The sequence below is a fragment of the Phaenicophaeus curvirostris genome, chromosome 2 (assembly GCF_032191515.1).
Source record: "Phaenicophaeus curvirostris isolate KB17595 chromosome 2, BPBGC_Pcur_1.0, whole genome shotgun sequence".
Taxonomy (NCBI): Eukaryota; Metazoa; Chordata; class Aves; order Cuculiformes; family Cuculidae; genus Phaenicophaeus; species Phaenicophaeus curvirostris.
In genome coordinates, this window is record NC_091393.1 from 11,640,873 (window position 1) to 11,661,107 (window position 20,235).

The window sequence follows — 20,235 nt, forward strand, 5'->3', positions numbered from 1 at the left end:
CATGTGAGTAAAAGGTAGTGAAACTAGCATTCACAGTAATATTTTGGAGTTATGCGTATAAAGAGAGTATCTGTACATGTGTGGGACCAAGTCTGGAGATCATTGAACTTTACTGAATTAGGATAAATCAAAAGAGAAAAAAAACCCCAGACTTTAATGTACTGTAGATCCGTCCAGAAAATTGATAAGCTATATATTCTTAATATTAACAGAATTGTCATGCAAAATGGGAAGTTTTGTAGCACAAGTTTTTGATGTCAGTTTGAAGTGGCTGCTGTCTGGATGTAGAATAACAAAATGTGTTAGAAGTGTTAGAAAATGTGATCCAAATGGCTGCAGTTCAAGTAGTTTGGCCTTGGTGATTTTCTGGACTTCTGGTATTCTGTCTTTTGAACATTTGCTCTGAAGGCATAAAGGTGATAAACTAACTCAGTGTACTGTGTTTCTCTGACGAGCAAATGATAAAATTGCAGCTGGTTTTTTGGTAAAGTTTCTAAACCAGAAAAGTTGGCTATGATATCACAACTATGAAAAGTTAATTTGATAGGATGAATTGGTAACATGCTTCCAATGTGGGTAGTGAGCTATGTCACTCCAGAGATGAGACCTTGTGTGCGGTACCGTGTACTGTTCTACCACTTCTGTCAAGAAAAGTTATGCTAAGTGAACTAGTACGAATAAGGACGAGTAGATCAAGCGAACTAAGAGGCTATTTTATACTAAACTTCAAGCCTTTCATTGTTTTTAAAGGCTAGATGATAGCCTGTAGGGGATAGGGTGGTCCAAAGATTAAAAAAAAAACAAAAAAATCAAACAACCAAACCCAAACATTGTAAGATTAGAGAATTGATGCAGGAATTAGTATGTATGTATGTGGTTATTCCACAAAAGAAACTTTTCAAAGAACCTTTTTGAAATAAGATAGTTGTAGCTGTCATTCATATTCTGAATTTCTAGCAGTTTTGTTGAAGAAATATACCTTCTATTTGATTCTCTTCCTAATACCATAAGTAGGAATCATGTGATGATTTGGTAAGAGAACTGTATGTTTGCTTAATTGTAGAATTAGTATTATCTTGGTGGCAATACTTGTGTCAGGGGAAAAATGAGACCAACTGTGGAGTTTATTGAACTTCATTAATTTAGGAGAAATCAAAAGAGAGAAAAGTGGAGAGTTGGGTGTAGTTTGCTTTATGACAGTTGCTGTGATGTGTAGCAGGCTCGATCTGACCTAGGTGGCAGTGCCAGCCTGTACAGCTGCTCTGTCTTCCATTGTCTTAGCAGAAGCTGTTGTGCAGTGTACAAGACCAAAGACTAGGTCTAAATGGGAAAGACTTTTTTCTTTTCCTCCCGGATCTCTGCCTCCAAATAGTTTATTAAATAGTTGTGCCAGTGCATAAGCAGAGCAGGAACAAGCAGCTGGTGACAGCTGGTGGCACCAGCCTGAAATATAACCCTTGCTGCTGACTGAGAAACTTAACATTGACACTGATAGTTCTGAGGCTTTAATCCATCTTGGTGGGGTTTTTTTTGTTGTTGTTTTCTTTTTAATAGGGAAGCCCTTTTCAAAAGAGCAAAAACTAAGGCAAAAAAGAAGCCTCGAAAGCGGTCTGACAGCTCTGGAGGATATAATCTGTCAGATATTATTCAGAGTCCAGCCTCTACAGGTCAGTGGGAAAGAGGTTCCTTTCAGGTATAAAAACTGAACATAACATTTAATATACAATGTAATGCTTTTTCTATACTTCAGTAAGGAAATCTTGTGAAGATTATTTCTTTTCTAGTGAACACTGTAGTTCAGTTTGAATGGTGAAGTCTTAAGGTTTTGTTTGAAAGGATGCATGTCATATTAAGCTTGTGCCCTAAGTTCAAATTCTGTAAAAGCATGTATTTTATCAAATGAAGTTAATGGATACATTGTCATCCGGGTTTAAAAACTGAAACATTTCTGCTAATGTTTTTTCTCTTGGAACATAAAAAATAAATTAGTCATGGTTTATTGAGAAGGTGGTAGAAGAAAAGTGGTGGTGTTACTTCCTAAAACTGTGGATTGTGAGACAGAAAAAGAAAAGTGGTAATAATCGTCTGTATTCTAGGAAAAAATGTTTAAGATAGTCTTAAATTTGTTTATACTTATTACAGTCTAGAATATTGGACTAGGTAAACTTCTGAATATTTTGCAGTAGTATGGAGTGAATAAATTTTGGGGGTTTTAAGCATTGTTTTTTCTGGCTTTCATGATTTAATAGTTCTACTCTCTTTTATTATTTCTTAGGCTCAGTTAAACTGGATGAAACTAACTCTGTAGAATCACTTCCAGAACTCTTAACATCTGATTCTGAAGGCAGTTATGCAGGAGTGGGTAGTCCCAGAGACTTGCAGTCCCCTGATTTCACCAAAGGATTTCATCCAGAGAGTACCGAGGTTGGGTTTCTGTATTCCTAGCAATTTATTTGTTTGTGTTTATCTAGTCCATCAAAACCAGAGTTTGTCTTTTGGAGGGTTTCTGAGATGCTGGTAGTCTTTTAACAGTGTTAAGTGGGATAGACAATTTAAAGTAGATATTTGGCAGATAAAGCAAATAAAAATGATTATTTCTTATTAAGTCTTCTAAGGGTAATTAACTCATGTGGTGCCATAATAAGAATTTTTGTGCTGTAGTGTTCAGAAAACTTCAAACAAAAAGAGAAACTATTTAAAGTTTTTATTTACTTCATTTAAAATGCAAAACAAATCTGAAATTTAGAAGCCAAAAAAAATCCCAAAACCAGAAGCCAAAAGACTTTAGGAAATTCTTGTTTTTCTTTGTCTACTGTAGTTGAACAGAAGTATAGTCCCAGGTAACTAAGGCATAAGCTGCAAAGGGAAATAATTCTGGGAGAATGATGCGTATATTAAGTGTTAAAGCTTTAGAAGTGAACATCACTGAGTGAATTTTCCACTATCAAGATTGCAAATTGGAACTTAAATGATTCAAGATGCAGTTTGTAGCAAAAAAAGAGTCACGAATACCAGAGTGATCAGGGCTTTACTATATGTTACTACTATCTTTGAGGTGTCCTTTCAAATCTCTTCATTTATATGTATCATTCAAGTAGCTTGTATCATCATTCTTTTCTAAATGAGATTGTGAATATTGTCAACATTCCTCTTTTAGGTGAAGAACAAAGCATGCAGTCAAGGTATGAAACCCTCTCAACCTAACAAGGAGATGAAGTCATACAAAGGATCACCAGCATTAACACAGTCTGTTCCACAGTCCATTCCCAGTGCCAAAACCACCTCTGCAAGCTCTCTCAATTGGGTAGCAACCAGTTTCAGGTGGAGTAATGCTTGTTGTGCTTATCTAACATACAATTATTGTTCCACACTTGGTAGTGAATGCTACTAATAATATAAATTGAGACTAAAAATCTATCTGCTCTTCAAAATTATCATACATTACTTGATATGTCAATTAAAGATTTTGATAGTTGAATAAAACTGATATCTATTTTAATTATTCTTTGAGAAAAACAATTGCTAGGTGCATTTTGAATTTTCTAAGTGCTACCAGTCTGGACTTCTGGTACCTTTTTTTAGAAGGCCTGCTTGGTTAACACTTTATAGAATACCAGGCAGTTTTTTGTAGTCAGGCTGAAGCCTAAAGGGGAGGGACTTTTTACAAAGGCATGTAGTGATAGGGCGAATGGGAATAGCTTTAAATTGGAGAGGGTTAAGATTTAGACAAGGCATAAGGAGGAAATTCTTCACAATGAGGGCAGTGAGGCACTGACACAGGCTGCCCAGGAAAGCTGTGGCTGTCCTGTCCCTGGACGAGTTCAAGGCCAGTCTGGATGGGTCCTTGAGCAGCCTGGTCGATGGGCTGGGAGGTGTCCCTGCCCATGGCATGGAGATTGGAACTAGATCTTTAAGGTCTCTTCCAACTCAAACCATTTTGTGATTCTAAGCCATTAGAAGTACCATTGTACTTTGATATTTTTAAGGCGTACCTTTAGGCTTAAAAGGTCTATGAAAATCAACACCACAGGTTTAACTGATATAGTAATAAAAACTTGATTATTGATTTTTTTTTTTTTGTCTGTGTCAATATCTGCATGTGAAAAGTGAGCAGTACTGTGACAGACTGAAATTCTGTCATGCCAGGTATCCTGTCTCTGACAGCTTTCAATAAAGGTTGAATAGAGAAAAGTTTAAGGATTTAGGGAATCGTATACCAACACCACAATTTTCCTCGGCTCTGCTGGTTTGTGTGTTGATGGGCTTTGTTAATAGAGGAGATACAGCTGTAGAAATTAAAAGTTGCAGTTCTGGACTATATCATTGGGTGAGCAGAGTCCATTAGTAATCTCCATCTTCATTTGCCATCTTAAAGTTCTTTTTGAATGTATGTTAGGGGATTGCATGGAAGGGGAACGAATAAAACCATATGACTTTGTTATAAGGTCATTGTGCCTTTACAGTCTTCCCTTGTACCCACTCTTTACTCTTGATAATATTGTTGGTATGATTCATGAAAAAACAGGCAACATTTTTATATAGAATGTTTAAAGGATTAATACTGTAGTGTATTTGGTAGAATTGCTGTGGAGGAGCAGTGTTAATACTGTAGTGTATTTGGTAGAATTGCTGTGGAGGAGCAGTGATGACAGGTTTTGGTGTGATCACTCAGTGGTTAGTTCACTAGTTACTCTATGGCAGTGTTTCTTCAAAATATTTTATTTTGAAAGTTATCTTTGAAACTAGTTACAACACAGCTTAGTTTACAAATGCCTTCATGCAGGTTTTGATTTACAGTTTTATGTAAAGATTGGGAAATTCTGGATTTAATTCCTGTTCATTTGTGTGGAAGTTTAAAATTAGGTCATTTATGGAAGAGAACACTATCAGTTCCTAAATTTTGAGAATGTTACTGGTGTTTGTACAGAGCTGTAACTTTGCAGTGTGTTCTGTTTGCCATGTGAATTAATTTTATTCCTTTACTTCAAAGAAAGATCTAATTCTAGCCTCACTAAAGAGTTATGAGTAATGTCTCCCTCATACTTAGCATGAGCAGTTGATTACTAAATAGGTATCCTGGATTTAGGCATCTAACTTTTTTTAAAAATAATCATGACTCACATCTTTTTGTTTTATAGTGTAATGAGTCTTGGAAGTATTTTTATAGTGTGCTCTTAAATATGTTTATATTTATAAAAGTTTTGACAAAAACATTCTATTTGAGGTTTGCCATAATTGAGGAAACAGGCATAAATTACACATCCTGTTACCAGTCTTCATATATGATTTAGAGGATTTTGGTGAAGGCTGGAACTGTGGAATGTAAGTAAAAAGTGAGTGCCTTGTAAGGTAACTTTTTATTTTTCGTTTAGCCCTTCCAGCCCTCCTGCTATGGATCTAAGAACCATCATGGAAATTGAAGAAAGTATGCAGAAATGTGGAACCATGCCGAAGGCAAATTCAGGGTTGGTAAAAAACCAAAACTATAAAAGAAAAGCGTGATAGACCAGGCTATTATGAATTTACTTAGTGGTTCGGGCAGTTCAGAGTTTAAAACAAGTTGTTCTGTTTGTTTTTGAACATCTTTGTTTACTTCAGCTCATTACAATGTTTTTGTGTGAGCATACCAAATTTATCCTTTTATTTTACTGCAGTCTTGCTTGGTCAGCTGCTGCAAAAGCATATCTTAGCTGTTGAAATGTGAAAGAGCGAGCTACTAAACTGGTATCTTAAATCTCTGACCTGCTTTGATGTGCTTATCCAGCCAAAACTTTCTTGTCCCTAGCACTGTGGAAATTACTGTGTACCAGTACTGTAATTGATCCTGAAATTTGTTTTTTGTTTTGCTTTTACTGACGTTCTCCAGCATGTATGTGTTGTTATTGATGCATCTTCCTTAGACAGAAGCAAGGGTGGTTCTTGCTTGGAGAAGCAAAGACACAGGGAGATAAATGTACATTTTCAGGAGGCAGTGGATTAAACCTGGTGTTTCTTGACTGGCAGCATATGGAAGAGAACTGTACATGACTTTCATGACCTTTGAAGTGTAACTTTCTTGTAAAGGAAAGCTAGGCAGTAGTCCTGCAGCCTAGTAAAGGGTTGCTGGGCTAGGTGGATTCAGAAGCTGTGAACAGAACAAGCTGTTCTTCAGCCAAGACTGAAGAATCCGAAATAACTTAGAAAACAAATTATTACGAGTAGAAAAAATGGCTATATTGTGTTGTATACATTTCTTACGCATGAATGTTTTTTGTTTAAGGGAGCTAAGCTTCTGATGGGCTCCTAAAAGTCACAAAACTAGAAAATAGTCTTCTGCTGGCGGTCTGTCTCTCCCGGAGACTTGATTCCTACTCTGCATGTTTTCATTTTTAGACTTCAATGTGAAGTATAGTTTTTGATGTTTTTCTTTCTGACACTTTTGATTTGCATTGATCTTCCTTCTGCTCCCCAGCCATCCAACCCTCCGCCTGACATATAGGCCCCTGTTGGCACTCTAGACATTCAATCTAGGAAGGAAGTATTTCTCAGTTTAATTTTCAAGATTGTAGGAAAGTCATCTCAAAGGACACTAATCTTACATCTGTTGTCTTTGTGATATCAATTCACAGCAAAATGGTGTCTCATGGAATCAAGCTTTCTCAGAAGCAAAGGAAAATGATTGCCCTGGCAGCAAAAGATAATGGATTAGGAACTAGCAGCACAGAGCATACTGCACTAATGACCACACCGCCCCCACCGACGAAAGTTGCAAGACTAGGGAATGCATGGTATGTTATAAATCAAGTATCAGTTCTTTTTCTTTGAAGAGTTTTTACCTTGAATGGTCTCTCAGAAGCAGTTTCTGAAATAAAAGCAGCCTAGATTCTGTTGATTAAAAAGACTAACTTTGAACTATTTGTATCTACAGTTTGTAGTAATCTGGAAATTCAAAGGGGACAAGGAAATGCAGTGGTTACATTTTAAAAGTTCTTTGAAATTTTGCTGTGGTGAGTGGGAAGACAACCTCCCATGTGGTTCTTGCTTGTGTGTGATGTGGTATTTGCAGATGGTATCAAAGTGAAGCATAGAAAGAGAGGTTGAGCGCAAGCTTTGAAACTTAGTCATGAAGAGGTTATTGAAAATTGCTCTGAATGCTGATTATTCTTTAAAAAGAAAAGTGTTAGCCCTTCTTTGGGTAAAAGGGCTAGAATGACTTTGGAGGAGAGCAAAAATAGAACAAAATTATAAATAAAGTTATTGAGGTGGCTGGGACTGGAGGGAATGTTGTATGCTTCTAAGAATTCCTATGGTGGAGGGATGTATAATGGGTTTAAAATTACTTGTAGTGCTGATTACACACGATTGAAATGTTTGAGTTAATATTACTATATTCAATAGAAAAATGGTTCATCATCTGTTCAAGGAACTAGGTTTACAACAGTGAATGTAATGAGGTGCTAGCTGGATGCATGCCTCAGTGGGAACAGAGCTTACAGCATACACACCACGGTCACTTGATTTTAAATCGAGTCTTTTTTAGACAGTGTATCTAGTAGTTTTCATTTTATATTGGATAGATTTCAAATTAAAATAGGAGTCTGTCTTTCAAAGGATAGGGTTATTTTCTACAATTAGAGTCGTCTGCCTCTTGTGTATTTGGCTCTCTTTCCTTTGATCCTTTATGAATTGATTGCTCCTTTCAGAATAGTAAGCATCTGCTGGAATCTTTGCCTTTCTGTTATGCTCCTGTAAGTTCAACACAGATAGGTGGCCTGTTAGCCGCTAAGGAGTACATGAAGAAATAAAAAAAAAAAATAAAAATCACATAACTAGTTGACTGAGGAAAAGGCAGGCTGCTTCCTGGCAGTAGTTGCTTTCTGAGACGTGTTTTGTGTCAAAAGATTTAGGGTAGTATCTAGAACTGCTTGCTTCCCTGCTCCATTTCATGTATCTGTTACCTCATCTTTCTTTTTTGCATGGGTGCTATTATGATCAGCACCTAGAATTTGAAGTGCCTTTAGATTTATTTGAGATTCGACATACGCCTCTTGGTATGCTGTTATTTTAGTTTAAGACCATAGTTGTAACATTCATATCCCAGAGAGTAACAATGGTGAAGTTTGAGCTGATGTTCAAAATATTTATCAGTAATGTGAAAAGCTGTGAAAATATGTTCTAACCATCTCAAAATCATGCATTATATATCAGACAATAATTGATTCTAAAATGGTATTCTACTTCTAGTTATGATATCTGAAGTAGCTTTGCTTCCCTAGTGACACCATAGAGTATATTCAGCCTTATGGTTAAAGGGCTTTAGTATTTTACAGAACCTGTCAAAGATCTTGCCAGTGTGATCTGAAATGGGCAATTTTTTTGTGAATTGAAGGTAGTGTGGTATGATGTGTCCGTCAAATAGTGGTTCTCACAGTGATGGCTGGGGTTCCTCCAAGGGTCAGTGGAAGGAGGGACAGGCCTATGGCTCTGTAGGCGTCTGTATATCATGGATTAATTATAACTAAAAAGTAAAAAGTTACATGCTATTTATTTTTAGTATCCATCTTCCAAGCTATAGAGGTATATTACTACAACAGTTATTTACAAAAACGAACTGCCTAAGACAACTTGATTTTAAAAATACCCAGCACACTATTTCAAGTGAGTCTAAGAAAAGATTAAACTGTGTTGGTTTATACAAGCAGGACTTAAACAAATTGAAAAGAGATATTTTCAACCACGCATACCTAATACCAAAATTTAGGGTCTCATTTACTCCCTCAGCCCCAAAAAGTTTTTCTGATGTCGCATTGGGAAAAGCTTACATGTTGTTGTAAAAAGAAACAGAATGAGTTGCTTTGCATCTAAGGGTTCTAGGCTCTACTTGATCTCGGAACTATAATTGGGACCTTCACAATAGGAGAAACAAGGATTGCAAGATTTGTCTTCGGAATTCTAATGAATAGATGAATCTCAGAATCCTGAACACTGATGCTTAATGTGCACCCTGCTTTACGCAGGTGCTACTGCAGTTGAAGCAGCAAGTTAGTTTTGGCTTAGCGATGGAAGTGTCAAAGGGCAATTATAGCTCAGAGGCTTAAAATTGGCTAGGAGAGACTGATGGTTGAATTAGACGGTGACCAACGCAGGAAATACGGAGTTACACAAGTTACACCAGCCTTTAAAAAATAAAATTCCATCTACTATTTTTAATCTTGCTATTACAGTTATAACTTTGCATAAATTATGTTACCTAATATCTACAGTGATGATGCATGCACTCTCACATACACTAAGGACATGTGCTCATTCCCACGCTAATTTACGTGTTGCTACAAACCCACTATCTTTCTACCTGTCAGTGACTCAGCCTAGCAGCACCAGGGAAGCCATGCGCTTGTGCATTGCCCAGTGGGTGACTTGGAGGGGAAGGTGTCCATGCTGATGTGGGAGGACAGCTGCAGATGGCCAGGGGTGCTGCTGGTGAGGTGGACTGGGGCCTGCAAGGGTTGATCCTTCTCCTCAGGCACCCAACAAAGTCAAGGGCCTTTCTGTGATCAGTGGTTGTAAGAGGGTCGTCTCTGGAGTCTTCGAAGAAACTTCTCCAGATCTGCTGTGGTGTGGCTTGGGCTGATGTTAAAGATCACTAGTGTAGGCATTTCATCAGTGTTTTCAACCAGTCATCTTAAATATCATCAGTTGACTCCCTTTGTTATTTTACTAACCATTTCCAACTTGCAGTTTTATATATTTGTCCTCAACAGGCTTTGAGTGTCAAGGGAAGGCCCTGTGAGAACTCCTCAACGTGTATGTTTGTATAAGGGATCTGTCTTTCTCCAGCCTGGTCTTTTCCTTCTCCCCTTCATACACAACTTTTAAACACAACAAAGTCTGAAGTAGATTTTAGAGTACCTTACATAGCCTGTCTGATTTTCTGGGCTGTTTCTCTTTTTGTTCCTGAAGACCTGTTTTTCAGTGTATGATAAGTGACTCTTCAGAAGTTTTTGTACCGACTGACTTAAGTGCATGAGCTAGATGCCTCTCATTAAATGATTTACTTCTTAGTACAGGAAAGAAGACATTAGGAGAAGCTCTGATAAAAGGTGTACAAAAATATGGGGCATAACTTCCTTGATCTGACATCTGAATAGTTTGTCTATTCGTGCTATTTCTCTGCTCTGTGATTGATAGATATTTCTGTATCTCTCAGCTGTTATTTAAATTACCAACTGCCTATGAATTGCTCTTGCATTTAAAAAGCAAGTATGGACTGATTTTTTTTTTTTAATATGCTTAGATAATTGTCTCTGGAAAATACTTTGTGCCCCTCAAGTTCAGATTAAACTGTTATTGAAAGTAGCTGGGCTCTACAGTGTTACACAAACCATTTTAAGTGGAAAGGCCAGAGTATACTTCAGGAGGATGGAATCCAGTCTGACGCTCATGTGGTCACCACGCATGATTCTTTATGTTCCTCTGCAGTGTTCCTCTGGCTGCTGGTGTGGAAAATGCCAGTAGCTCAGGAGTTCAAGCAAAGAACCAGTGGGAAGTATATGAATGTTTAAAATTATGCCTAGCTGCTGGGGTAGAGCATTTGTTGAATAAACTTAAAGCTGCTTTAGGCAAGGCATCGATTATTTGGTTTGCCTCTACTAGCTGTTCAAAGAATTCTTGTGTGCAAGGTAGAATGGTGTTATTCATATTCTCTAATATCATATTTGCAAAGTTACATTTTGTAAATCCACAATAGACTATGGGAGAGCATTTGGCAATAGATTGAGCTTCCCATGCATGCAGTATACTCAGAGTTATAGAACTTCTGCTCCAAAGAAATAAGATACTCATCTTGGATATGCAGTGAGCACACTTGCCAGAAGGATGTGGAACATTCCTGCTCTTTTTTTTTTTTTTTGTTGTTGACTAAAAGATTCTGTCATATACCATGCCCTACCTTTTGTAGCAAAGGAAACCTCCTATTTCATAGTTTGTGGGGGACTGAACCTGTTTGCGTCTTTGGAGAAAAGTGGAAATTAGAAGGGAGGGTGTAGTAGTGAATCATACTGGCAATACTTTGAGCATATGTCATGCAAGAAGCTAGATGTTAACTTTATTAGTTCTCCAAACTTACTCTGATTAAGGGAGAGGGATGTTGGCCACTTTTTTGGGACTTTTTTTTTAAGCTCAGGAGATTATATGGCTTTTCAAGAGTGGAAACAAAAGGAAATTTGAAGACTTTCCTGAGTATTAACAGTTGTGTGTTTTACGGTCTAGGTTGTCAGTTTGTCAGTACTGAACGATCGACAGCTATTTTGGAATGTCATGCTTTGATGCTTTGCAGTTACAGTCTAGAGAAACTTAGTCATATTCCATTTTTTTAAAAACTATGCATAAATTAGTTTTTATAACACTACAAATTATATAGAAATGACAGTGCATCAGGCAAGACAAGCTGAAATTTAGAGTTGTTATGAAAAATTCTGTCAGTTTAAGCTGAACCATTTTAAGCACCAGTAATTGCTTTGGTTAGGTTCACAAGCTGAGAATGACACAGGGTTGGGTATTTTGGTGATGTGTTCCAAGTGGATCTGACTATTAGCAGTACAGAATTTTCATGAATATGGGTAGGCTGCTTAAATTATTAGTAGCCAAAGAAGCTTCTGTGACAGCACATTCTGAAGAACCAGTTGCCTACTCAGTATAAGTTTGGTGAAGTTCCGGTCAAACAGTTGCCTGGACTCTTATGTGTTGCCTGGTAGTAGGAGTAGATGATGTGCAAAATGACCCTGAGCCACAGCATCTGGAGATTCCCATTCTACTTTCTGTGCTTCTGTGCTGCTCAGCCAATATTAAAAAAGAGAAGAAAAAAGTGCTACCACCCCAAACTTAAGCCCAGGTGGTGTAGCATGTAGTTCAGACATTATATATAGCTGTCAGGTGCTTTTATTGTAAGATTTCAGATACAATGTTGCAATGCTTTAATACCCTTAGGTTTGTTATTTTAAATTGTATCCCACATACATGTAGTTTGACAGTGTTTGGCTTCAAATGCTTTCCTTCTTATGGCAGGTGCACAAACATTTAGCATTGTATAGAAAGTTTGTTTTGCTTCAGTGGTGTTTATAATTAATCGCTTATTTCTTTGAGTAGATAATAAGCAGAGCTATTCTTCCGCTATGTATTTTGAATATTTGACAGTGTGTAGGACTACAAAGCTTAGTAAATTTAAATGTAAGCAAGTGTTTGAAAAATTAATTGCAAAGTCTTGATGGGGAAGGGAAAGAATGATGGTTACTGCCTTGAATTATATAAATAAAAAGGGGTTTGGATCAGACCATTCAGAATAGCTACAACGCTAAATTGTTGTGCTTTCATATTGGTTTGTTTTCAAAAGATAATACGGAAGCTATAGCTCGGTAACAGTGCACATTGTACTTGGGCAAGCGAAAGAAAACGAAGCATAATTTTTATGAATTTCACTGTCGATTAAGTGATTTATAGAGCCTCATGAGTAACTCATTCAGTATCTTGGGGAAAGATGGTCAGCTGTACTTGACTTTCACGGTGAAAAACTGAAAGTGTTAGAATGAAAGTATGAGAGCTTTGTGTGATTTATGAGAATACTTTTCAAGGAATAATGCGGTTAGAAAAGCTGCAAAATTGAAAATCAAATTGCCTAAGGGGATTAGTTAGTTAGGGGGTAATAGATGGAGGGGTGGGGTGGTTTTTTTTGTTTTATGTTTTCCTTCTAATGAAATTTCTGTGCTATTGGCTTGTTCTGTTTTTCTAGGAATTTATATTCTGATGTATATCTCTTTGACGCAGAGTGACTTATTTTGGTGAATGAGGTCTGGCAGGCATAATCATGAGATGCAAAAGCTCAGTAATGTATTGTATTTTTACTTCTAGGAACTGAAAAGGCCTTTTTTGCTATCTGAATTGTGGAACAAAATGGAGTCTTGGAAAGTGCAAGTATAAAATGAGTTGTTCTTTATTTCTTTAAGGTCATCTTCATTAAATTCTGCTTTGCCAATGTCATTCCGTGATCTTGTAAGGGAAGAAGAAAAATGTGTGAGTGCAAATAATTCACCTGGTATTGGTGTCAAAAGAGCTGGATACAAAGGAGCTGAGGATTCATTAGCCCAAAACACCGTAAGGTAAAAGAGTTCTTTTCCTAATTGATCAGCCATTATACAAGAACCGCAATAACCTGTTTAAATTCTACTGAAATAAGAAAGGATAAAATTGTCGTTTAGAAAAATGTAATGTAAACGTTCTTTTAATTATTCTGTTAATAGGATTTTATGAATCATGTTACGAATCTGAAGCTAAAAGACTAAAGCCATTTAACACCACTGCTGATGTTTTGTTTCATGTTTGAAGGACTCATGTCCATATATATCTGGACATGTATACATGTGTGTGGTGTACATATATGGACATAAACACTTCAGACTCCAAACAAAATACATGTTTGTTTAAATTTGTATATGTATGTATGTGTAAACATGATAAACCTGTAATTTCTAATGAAGTTAGAAAAATATGTATTTTTTTAGCATTCAGGTGTGGCATGCTTGACACAAGGTTTACTTAGGAGTATTTCTGTGGAATCAAGGAGTAGATAAAATCAGCTGACTTAATTGTTTAGGTGCAATTTTTCATGGATTAAGAGGTCTTAATTAAATATTTATGTACTGGTTATGTCTGTGTATTGTAATTACTGGGAGACTACAGTTCTAAGGATAAAAATCACTTGTTCTGAGGTGCATGTGAATTAAATGTCTAGTTATTAGACACTATTGCTCTTTGGTCAAACTGTTTTAGCCACACATCCTTTTGCTGCCTCCAATAAACCTGTGTTTTGGGTTAACATAACTGTCTAAGCTGTGAGGAAAGAAATCTTGGCCTTATTCCTGAAAGTCAATACGACTGAGTTGCCCACCCACCTGCATCTCTTCCCCCTGTCATCAGTAACTTTGAATGCTACGCATTTCAAATATATTTATGAGACAGAGGACCTGAAAACCTTACAGATTTTCCCACTCACTATCTGGAAACAGCTGCCCCAACAGTGGTAAGAGAGCCAAAGATGACAGCAGGACTGGCTGGGCAGTGGCTTCCCTGGGCTTCCCTGTGCCGGAGTGAGGTGAGCAGGGCAGGCGCTGTGACGGGAAACCAGGGTGAGCCACAGCCTGAGTGCAGACAGGTCCATTGGGAAGAGGCAGTGTTGGGGTCAAGGAACAGCAAGGCTTTGGCCTGGGCATGCATAGCTGCAACAGTTCAAGAAAGGCCTAAGACTGAGGAAGTGAGCTTAAATGCAGCTCCCGAGTAAAGAGAGGAAGATGTCATGAGCCTTTGCACAGCTTTTTCTTTTAACTCGACTCTTCATAGCAGCCTGACTCAAGTTTACCCAGCTACACTGAAGGAGAAGAGTTTGCAGAGTCTGTTGGTGAAGAGTGAACCCTGATACCCATTATCTCCCATTTTTTCTTAGGAACTCCTGCTCCAATCCCCTCTGAAAACTGTCCCTTCTGTATGAAAAAGAAAGTTCTGCTAGGTCTCCCTCTTGGCTATTCAGCTTGTATAGAAATATATTTGCCTAGAACAGAAGTAGTATGTGTCCTGTTGGTAGATAAAGAAGAAAATGAGAGTAAGGATTTAGGAACATTGTATGTGCGATAGTGTTAGAGGAGAGAGGTAGGAGGGATTTGAGTGTGAGACAGATGGGAATTCTTCAGTATCAGAGGGATAAAGTTGAAGTTATTGTAGTGAGTGGTGATGTAGGGACATGAAAAACAAATCTGCAGAAAACCAGGTATCATTAATTTTATTGCTGCCAAAATAGTAAAGCTGTTTGTCATATGGCAAGATGTCATATGGGAGATGGCAAGTAAGGGCCCATGCTAAGGGAATTTGCTCTGGATGCTATTATTGGCTTTGTCATACCCTGCTCTGTGACCTTCATAAAAACATTTATTTTCCTTCTGCATTGCTCTGTCTAGTTTGTGGCCTCTGGCCAGTCTGCACATTCTCAAAGTGGATTATTTGAGCTGAATACAGGCCTAATGCTTTAGCTGTCTGAAAATTATACGCTAAACTGTTGGGAGCCTAGATGACTAGGTTGACTATAATCAGTTGGAAAAGTCGGCACTTCCAGAACTATTTCATGTTTTTTTGAATTGTGCTTGAAAATAGCTTTCTCTGTTAGGTATAAAGAGCCTAGATCACTAATTCATCCATCTGAAAAGTTAGGAGTTGAATTTCTGGTTGTAGGTAATTTTTTTCTTTGACTTTACAGTTCCAGTCACAGAAAGTTCTGTCTTGCTTGTGACATTCAAGGGCTATTTCTGTGAAGATTAGTTATCCACACTCTTACCCCTTCCTTTTCAAGAAAAGGAAATTGCATGTATGCAGAGCATAAATAAACCTCATCTGTCAATGTCAAACTTTCTGAGGGACTCTGAAGATGACTACTGTTACTGCTTTGCTTTTGTCCTTTGGATAAACTGCGCAGTAATTAAACTGACAATTTTCTTAAGTCTCCGGATGAGTTGGTTTTTTTAGTGGTTGCATATACTGTCACCTTCCAATATATGCAGCCCAGAAATGAACCATGTCATGAAGCTGGTGAAGGGGCTGGAGAACAAGTCTTACGAGGAGCGGCTGAGAGAGCCGGGGTTGTTTAGCCTGGAGAAGAAGAGGCTGAGGGGAGACCTCATTGCTCTCTACAACTACCTGAAAGGAGGTTGTAGAGAGGAAGGTGCTGGCCTCTTCTCCCAAGTGACGGGGGACAGGACAAGAGGGAATGGCCTCAAGCTCCGCCAGGGGAGATTTAGGCTGGACATTAGGAAAAAATTCTTCACAGAAAGGGTCATTGGGCACTGGCAGAGGCTGCCCAGGTAGGTGGTTGATTCACCTTCCCTGGAGGTGTTTAAGGCACGGGTGGACGAGGTGCTGCAGGGCATGGTTTAGTGTTTGATAGGAATGGTTGGACTCGATGATCCGGTGGGTCTCTTCCAACCTGGTTAATTCTATGATTCTATGAATGTGGAGATATAAACTGGATTGAGTCCAGAGACAGATCAGTCCAAAAGCTGGCCTGTGTGGATGTGGCTGCATTGTTTCCAGGGACAGCTCAGCCTTGGGAGTTATGCTGTGCAGCTGTGCATGTGTAGCTCATAGTCCAAGTGAAAAACACAGGCCTGACATGACTTAACTTTGTTGTGGCAGCCTGGGTTGTCTTCACGGTTTTACTCCAGGGAGCAGTGAAGAGTTAGTGGAAACAAGTCTTTGTGGCTTCGCGTGGGAATGACCTAGTTCTGGCATGGCTAATAATGAGCTAATAAGTAGTACATGACTCAAATGGTACAGTAAACCCCAAGAGGTTCTGCAGGAGACCAGGCCTTGTGTTCCTTTTCTGAGAGCAGTCATTAGATCAGGGAGGCACCGGACCTGAACTGGCTTCAAATGAACAAATCCTCAAAAAACACTGGGGAGCTAAGTCCTGGGATGTCTTGGTGACTGTACAGGAGTCACGCAAGTTCAGCCAACTGAGTTGATCAGTAGTGAACCAATCTGATTATACTTGACTGATTTGTTTCCGTGCAGAACCACTTATGTCTCTGTATCAGTCTTTAATATTCAAAACTTCCAGGTTTCCAAGTTGTGTATTTCTGAGCCTTTTTTCATTTTTTCTTAGATGCTAGTTTCCCATTTCCTGTCTCTTCCACTTCTACTTGTTTTGATGCCAGCTGAGGAATTAATCTAGCATGTTGAAATATCTGCAGTTGATTTAATATCTGGACTGAGTGTCTTGCTAGCAGGAAACACAGATGTACGTATGTACAAACAGCTTTAAAGTATTTGAACTTTTCCTATGTTTTAAAGCCACATTTAAATTTAGGAAGATGACACAGGTATTTAAACTTAACCTTTTGGTTGTCACAAGTGTGTACTGTGACACTGGACCTATTAACTCTAAATTTTGGCAATTTCTGTGGTTTTTTTTGGTTGTTTGGGTTTTTTTGTTTGGAAGCCTTACTCTGGAAAGAGCTTTTTATCTGTACTGAAACAGGTTTAAGTACATCATTCTGCTTGGATTCACTTATAGTGGTGCTGATTTCTTTGGATTGTGAGTAGGAAGAAGACTGTGACTGTCAAATGGGCTGGATAGGTGTCAGGTACTGTCAGCAGTGCAGGAAGGTGAGCATTATTAAAGCAGATGAGAAAAGAGATAGAGTTGAGAGATGACATCAGAATAAAGGCACTTAGTAAGATGTACAAGTAAGATGTGCTTCTAAGAAAGAAAAAAAACCAAACAAACCAACAAAAAATCAAAAACCAAACCAAAACCCAAAACAAACCAGCAAGCAAAAAGCTATCTCCATCTTCTTCCTTCCTTTTCTCTGGTTCTTTCCTGCTTTTCATTATGTTATTTATTATCCTTCTTAAACGAAGTAAAAGCTGGAAGCTGATTTACTTGAGCTAAAAAGTCCCCTGCTGTTGAAATCATAGAATAATTTAGATTTTCTAGTTCAGTCTCCTGCTCAAAGTAAATTGAACTGGATTACATTGCTCAGGGACTGGTTCAGTTGAGTTGTGACTGCTTCCAAGTATGAAGATATCCCAACTTTTCTGGGCAACATAGATTCATAGAATAGTTTAGGTTGGAAAAGAACTTGAAAATCAAGTCTAACTGTAAACCAAACCCTGCCAAGTTCGCTATTCAACCATAGATATTTTCCTCATAATGGGATTTCTTGTTTTTCCTTGTATTTAATTTAGGATTTCCTATTTTGCAGCTTGTGTATATTGCCTCTTATTCTATCAGTGTACACCTCTAAGAAGATTCTTGCCACATATTTTCTCTATCTTCCAGTCAGGTAGTTGAAGGCAGCCCTCTTTCAGGATTAGCAGAATGCAGTTCTTCCTGTTGTGTGCTTCAGTCCCTAATCTTTGTGGCTCTTTACTGGATTTGTTACAGCCTGACAGCATCCTTCTTGTATTGAGAAGCCCAAACTGGGTTTGACACTTTATGTAGAGGGGACAAATCACTTCCTTTGACTACCTGGCTACACTCTTGCTAATAAATATTGCGTATTAATGATGTCAAAGTAAAGGAACTGCAGCTATATAGATAGTCATTCTGGAGAATGGTACAGGAGATTTAACAACTGTTGCTATGGAGCTGTTGTTTCATGTGTCAGTTCTTCCAAAGCTCTGGCATAGTGGTTGTCCAGAAGTGTCCAGTTAGGAGAGTGCCACACCTTTTTGCTTATCTTCCATACAGTTTACCACTGGCTGTCCTGTCAGTGTCTGGTATCATCTCCATTACTGAAAATGGAGGGGAAGTTATCTTGACTAATATGAACTGTACTTTTCAGTGGAAATACAGAAGCAGTATCACCTGGCAGAAGGTATATCTGCTGGGTTTGATTCAAAGGAGTGAAAGATATTCTATTATGTCCTGGCAGCCGTTGCTGCAGAAATATAGATAGTTTTTTTCTTTTCCCTGAGCAGTTAAATTTGCGCTTATTCTGTTCTTTGAATAGTTGGCTGTTTGGTGGGCAAAATTGTTTTGTGACAAAAAGCTGGCTAGGCATCGTTCATTGAAATGTCATTTTTGATGATGGATAGTGCATTTCAGATTCTTTGAGATCTTGCTGTAATTACTTAGCAGTAGGAATCACAGTTCTTGTCCTTTGAATTGTGTTCTAGGGAAAATATTCAAGGCAGAAAAATTTCAGTTACTGGAATTCTCTGAGCTTTCTTTAGATTTTTCCGCTTTTCCAGGAGTTTGTGGTCACTTACAGAGGATTGCTAAAGCCTTAAAGAAAATTGAGACTGATTTATTGAAATACCAACACCCTTACAGTTTTTTACAATGCCATAGAATAATCCAGAAATCTCTGCTAACATTTCGTGTGTGATGTAGGTGTGCTGTAACACTTCTTTAGAGTTCTGTAAATCACTAAAGTTGCCAAAGAGAGGCATTAAATAATGAGAATAGGTTCCTTTGTTCCTACTGAGGTAGGGTTTTTCTGACAAATCTGTTTCTTAAGGCATACAGTATGCCGAATGTGACTTATTTGTGTTGACAGGTTAGCATTTTGCAGCTGATTAAAATATCTTCCTGTGGGAACTCTTTATTCATATTTCAGGATATTTTTCAATTCCATGAATTCTAGTTTTATGAGTGTGGGAGGTAGCTACAGGATATGTACTGAAAGTCCATAATTTCTGGGCTTACAGTTGAGGAAACAATTTACTAGTGCTATTGTAGCACTGGTTCTTTTACATTAAATGCTTAATATGAGTACAGGACAGTTGTTTCAGTTGTTTGTGTTTGTTTTTTTTCATCTTGAAGCCATATTTTCATATTAATTGCAAACATTGTCGATGCTGTTATCACATCTTTGCTCAAATGTTAGGAAATGCCAGAATTAGTGCCCAAGCTGAAAATCCATTAAGTTCTGGTAGTCAGAAAATAGCATCGATGTCTCCTCCAGTCACCATATGACATTTACAGACAAGTTCAGCATTATATTCATTACATTTCTTCTGGAAAAAATCTCACAGATTTGTAGTTGTCTGCTGTAAGTTTGTGCTTTGCAGTTTGGTGTAGGAGAATCCTTTATCAGTGACTCTCACTTTCCTTTTCTACTTGTTTTCCAGGTGCACCAGTAGAAGTAGCCAAAGTGTGGAAGACCATGTTATGGACTTCTCACAGCCGGAGAGTCATAAGTAAGTTTGACAGCGGCTTAGACTCTGGAGCTTGTTTTCTGTGTGTTTTCTGTTTTGTTTTCTTTGTGTTTTGCTGACCTTGTTCTTGAGGCTGCCTTATGACATGGTTTGGTTTTATTGCAGTCCTTGGTTAGCATCATCACCAACTAGATCTCCTATGATACCACCAGTCATGTTTTCATCTATTATAGAAGAAGAACTTCAGCAAGAAGCTGCTCTTATTAGGAGCAGAGAAAAACCTTTGGCTTTGATCCAGGTAAAGTGCTAAGTTACTGCAGCTATGAAGTAACGCAAGGAGTTTCCAGTGGCTATTCCCATGATCAGTTTTTAGGATGAATTATGTTTTGCTACATGTAGTATCAATTACATAATGATATTAAATATCATTTGATAACTTCACATTACTGTTTCGTAAGGTATGCCTACATTAAAGTCAGTTTGACTACTGAATCCATGATTAATGCATTCACAGCATCACAGTTTGATTGAGGTTGGAAAGAACCCTTGGGAAATTGT

General features: G+C 38.0%; 1 protein-coding gene across 3 annotated transcripts in view; it reads left to right on the forward strand.

Annotated features, from left to right (window-relative positions):
- IBTK (inhibitor of Bruton tyrosine kinase) overlaps positions 1-20,235 on the forward strand; it is a 673,576-nt gene that overhangs the window by 33,100 nt on the left and 620,241 nt on the right. For all 3 annotated transcript variants that reach the window (XR_011336924.1, XM_069851310.1, XM_069851311.1), the window contains exons 21-28: positions 1,555-1,667; positions 2,276-2,424; positions 3,158-3,321; positions 5,373-5,465; positions 6,609-6,767; positions 12,978-13,130; positions 19,651-19,719; positions 19,843-19,975. Coding sequence is in view for 2 of the 3 variants with exons in the window: in XM_069851310.1 (XP_069707411.1) it covers positions 1,555-1,667; positions 2,276-2,424; positions 3,158-3,321; positions 5,373-5,465; positions 6,609-6,767; positions 12,978-13,130; positions 19,651-19,719; positions 19,843-19,975 (1,033 nt within the window). In the remaining variant the exon portion in view is untranslated. The remainder of the gene's footprint in view (positions 1-1,554; positions 1,668-2,275; positions 2,425-3,157; positions 3,322-5,372; positions 5,466-6,608; positions 6,768-12,977; positions 13,131-19,650; positions 19,720-19,842; positions 19,976-20,235) is intronic.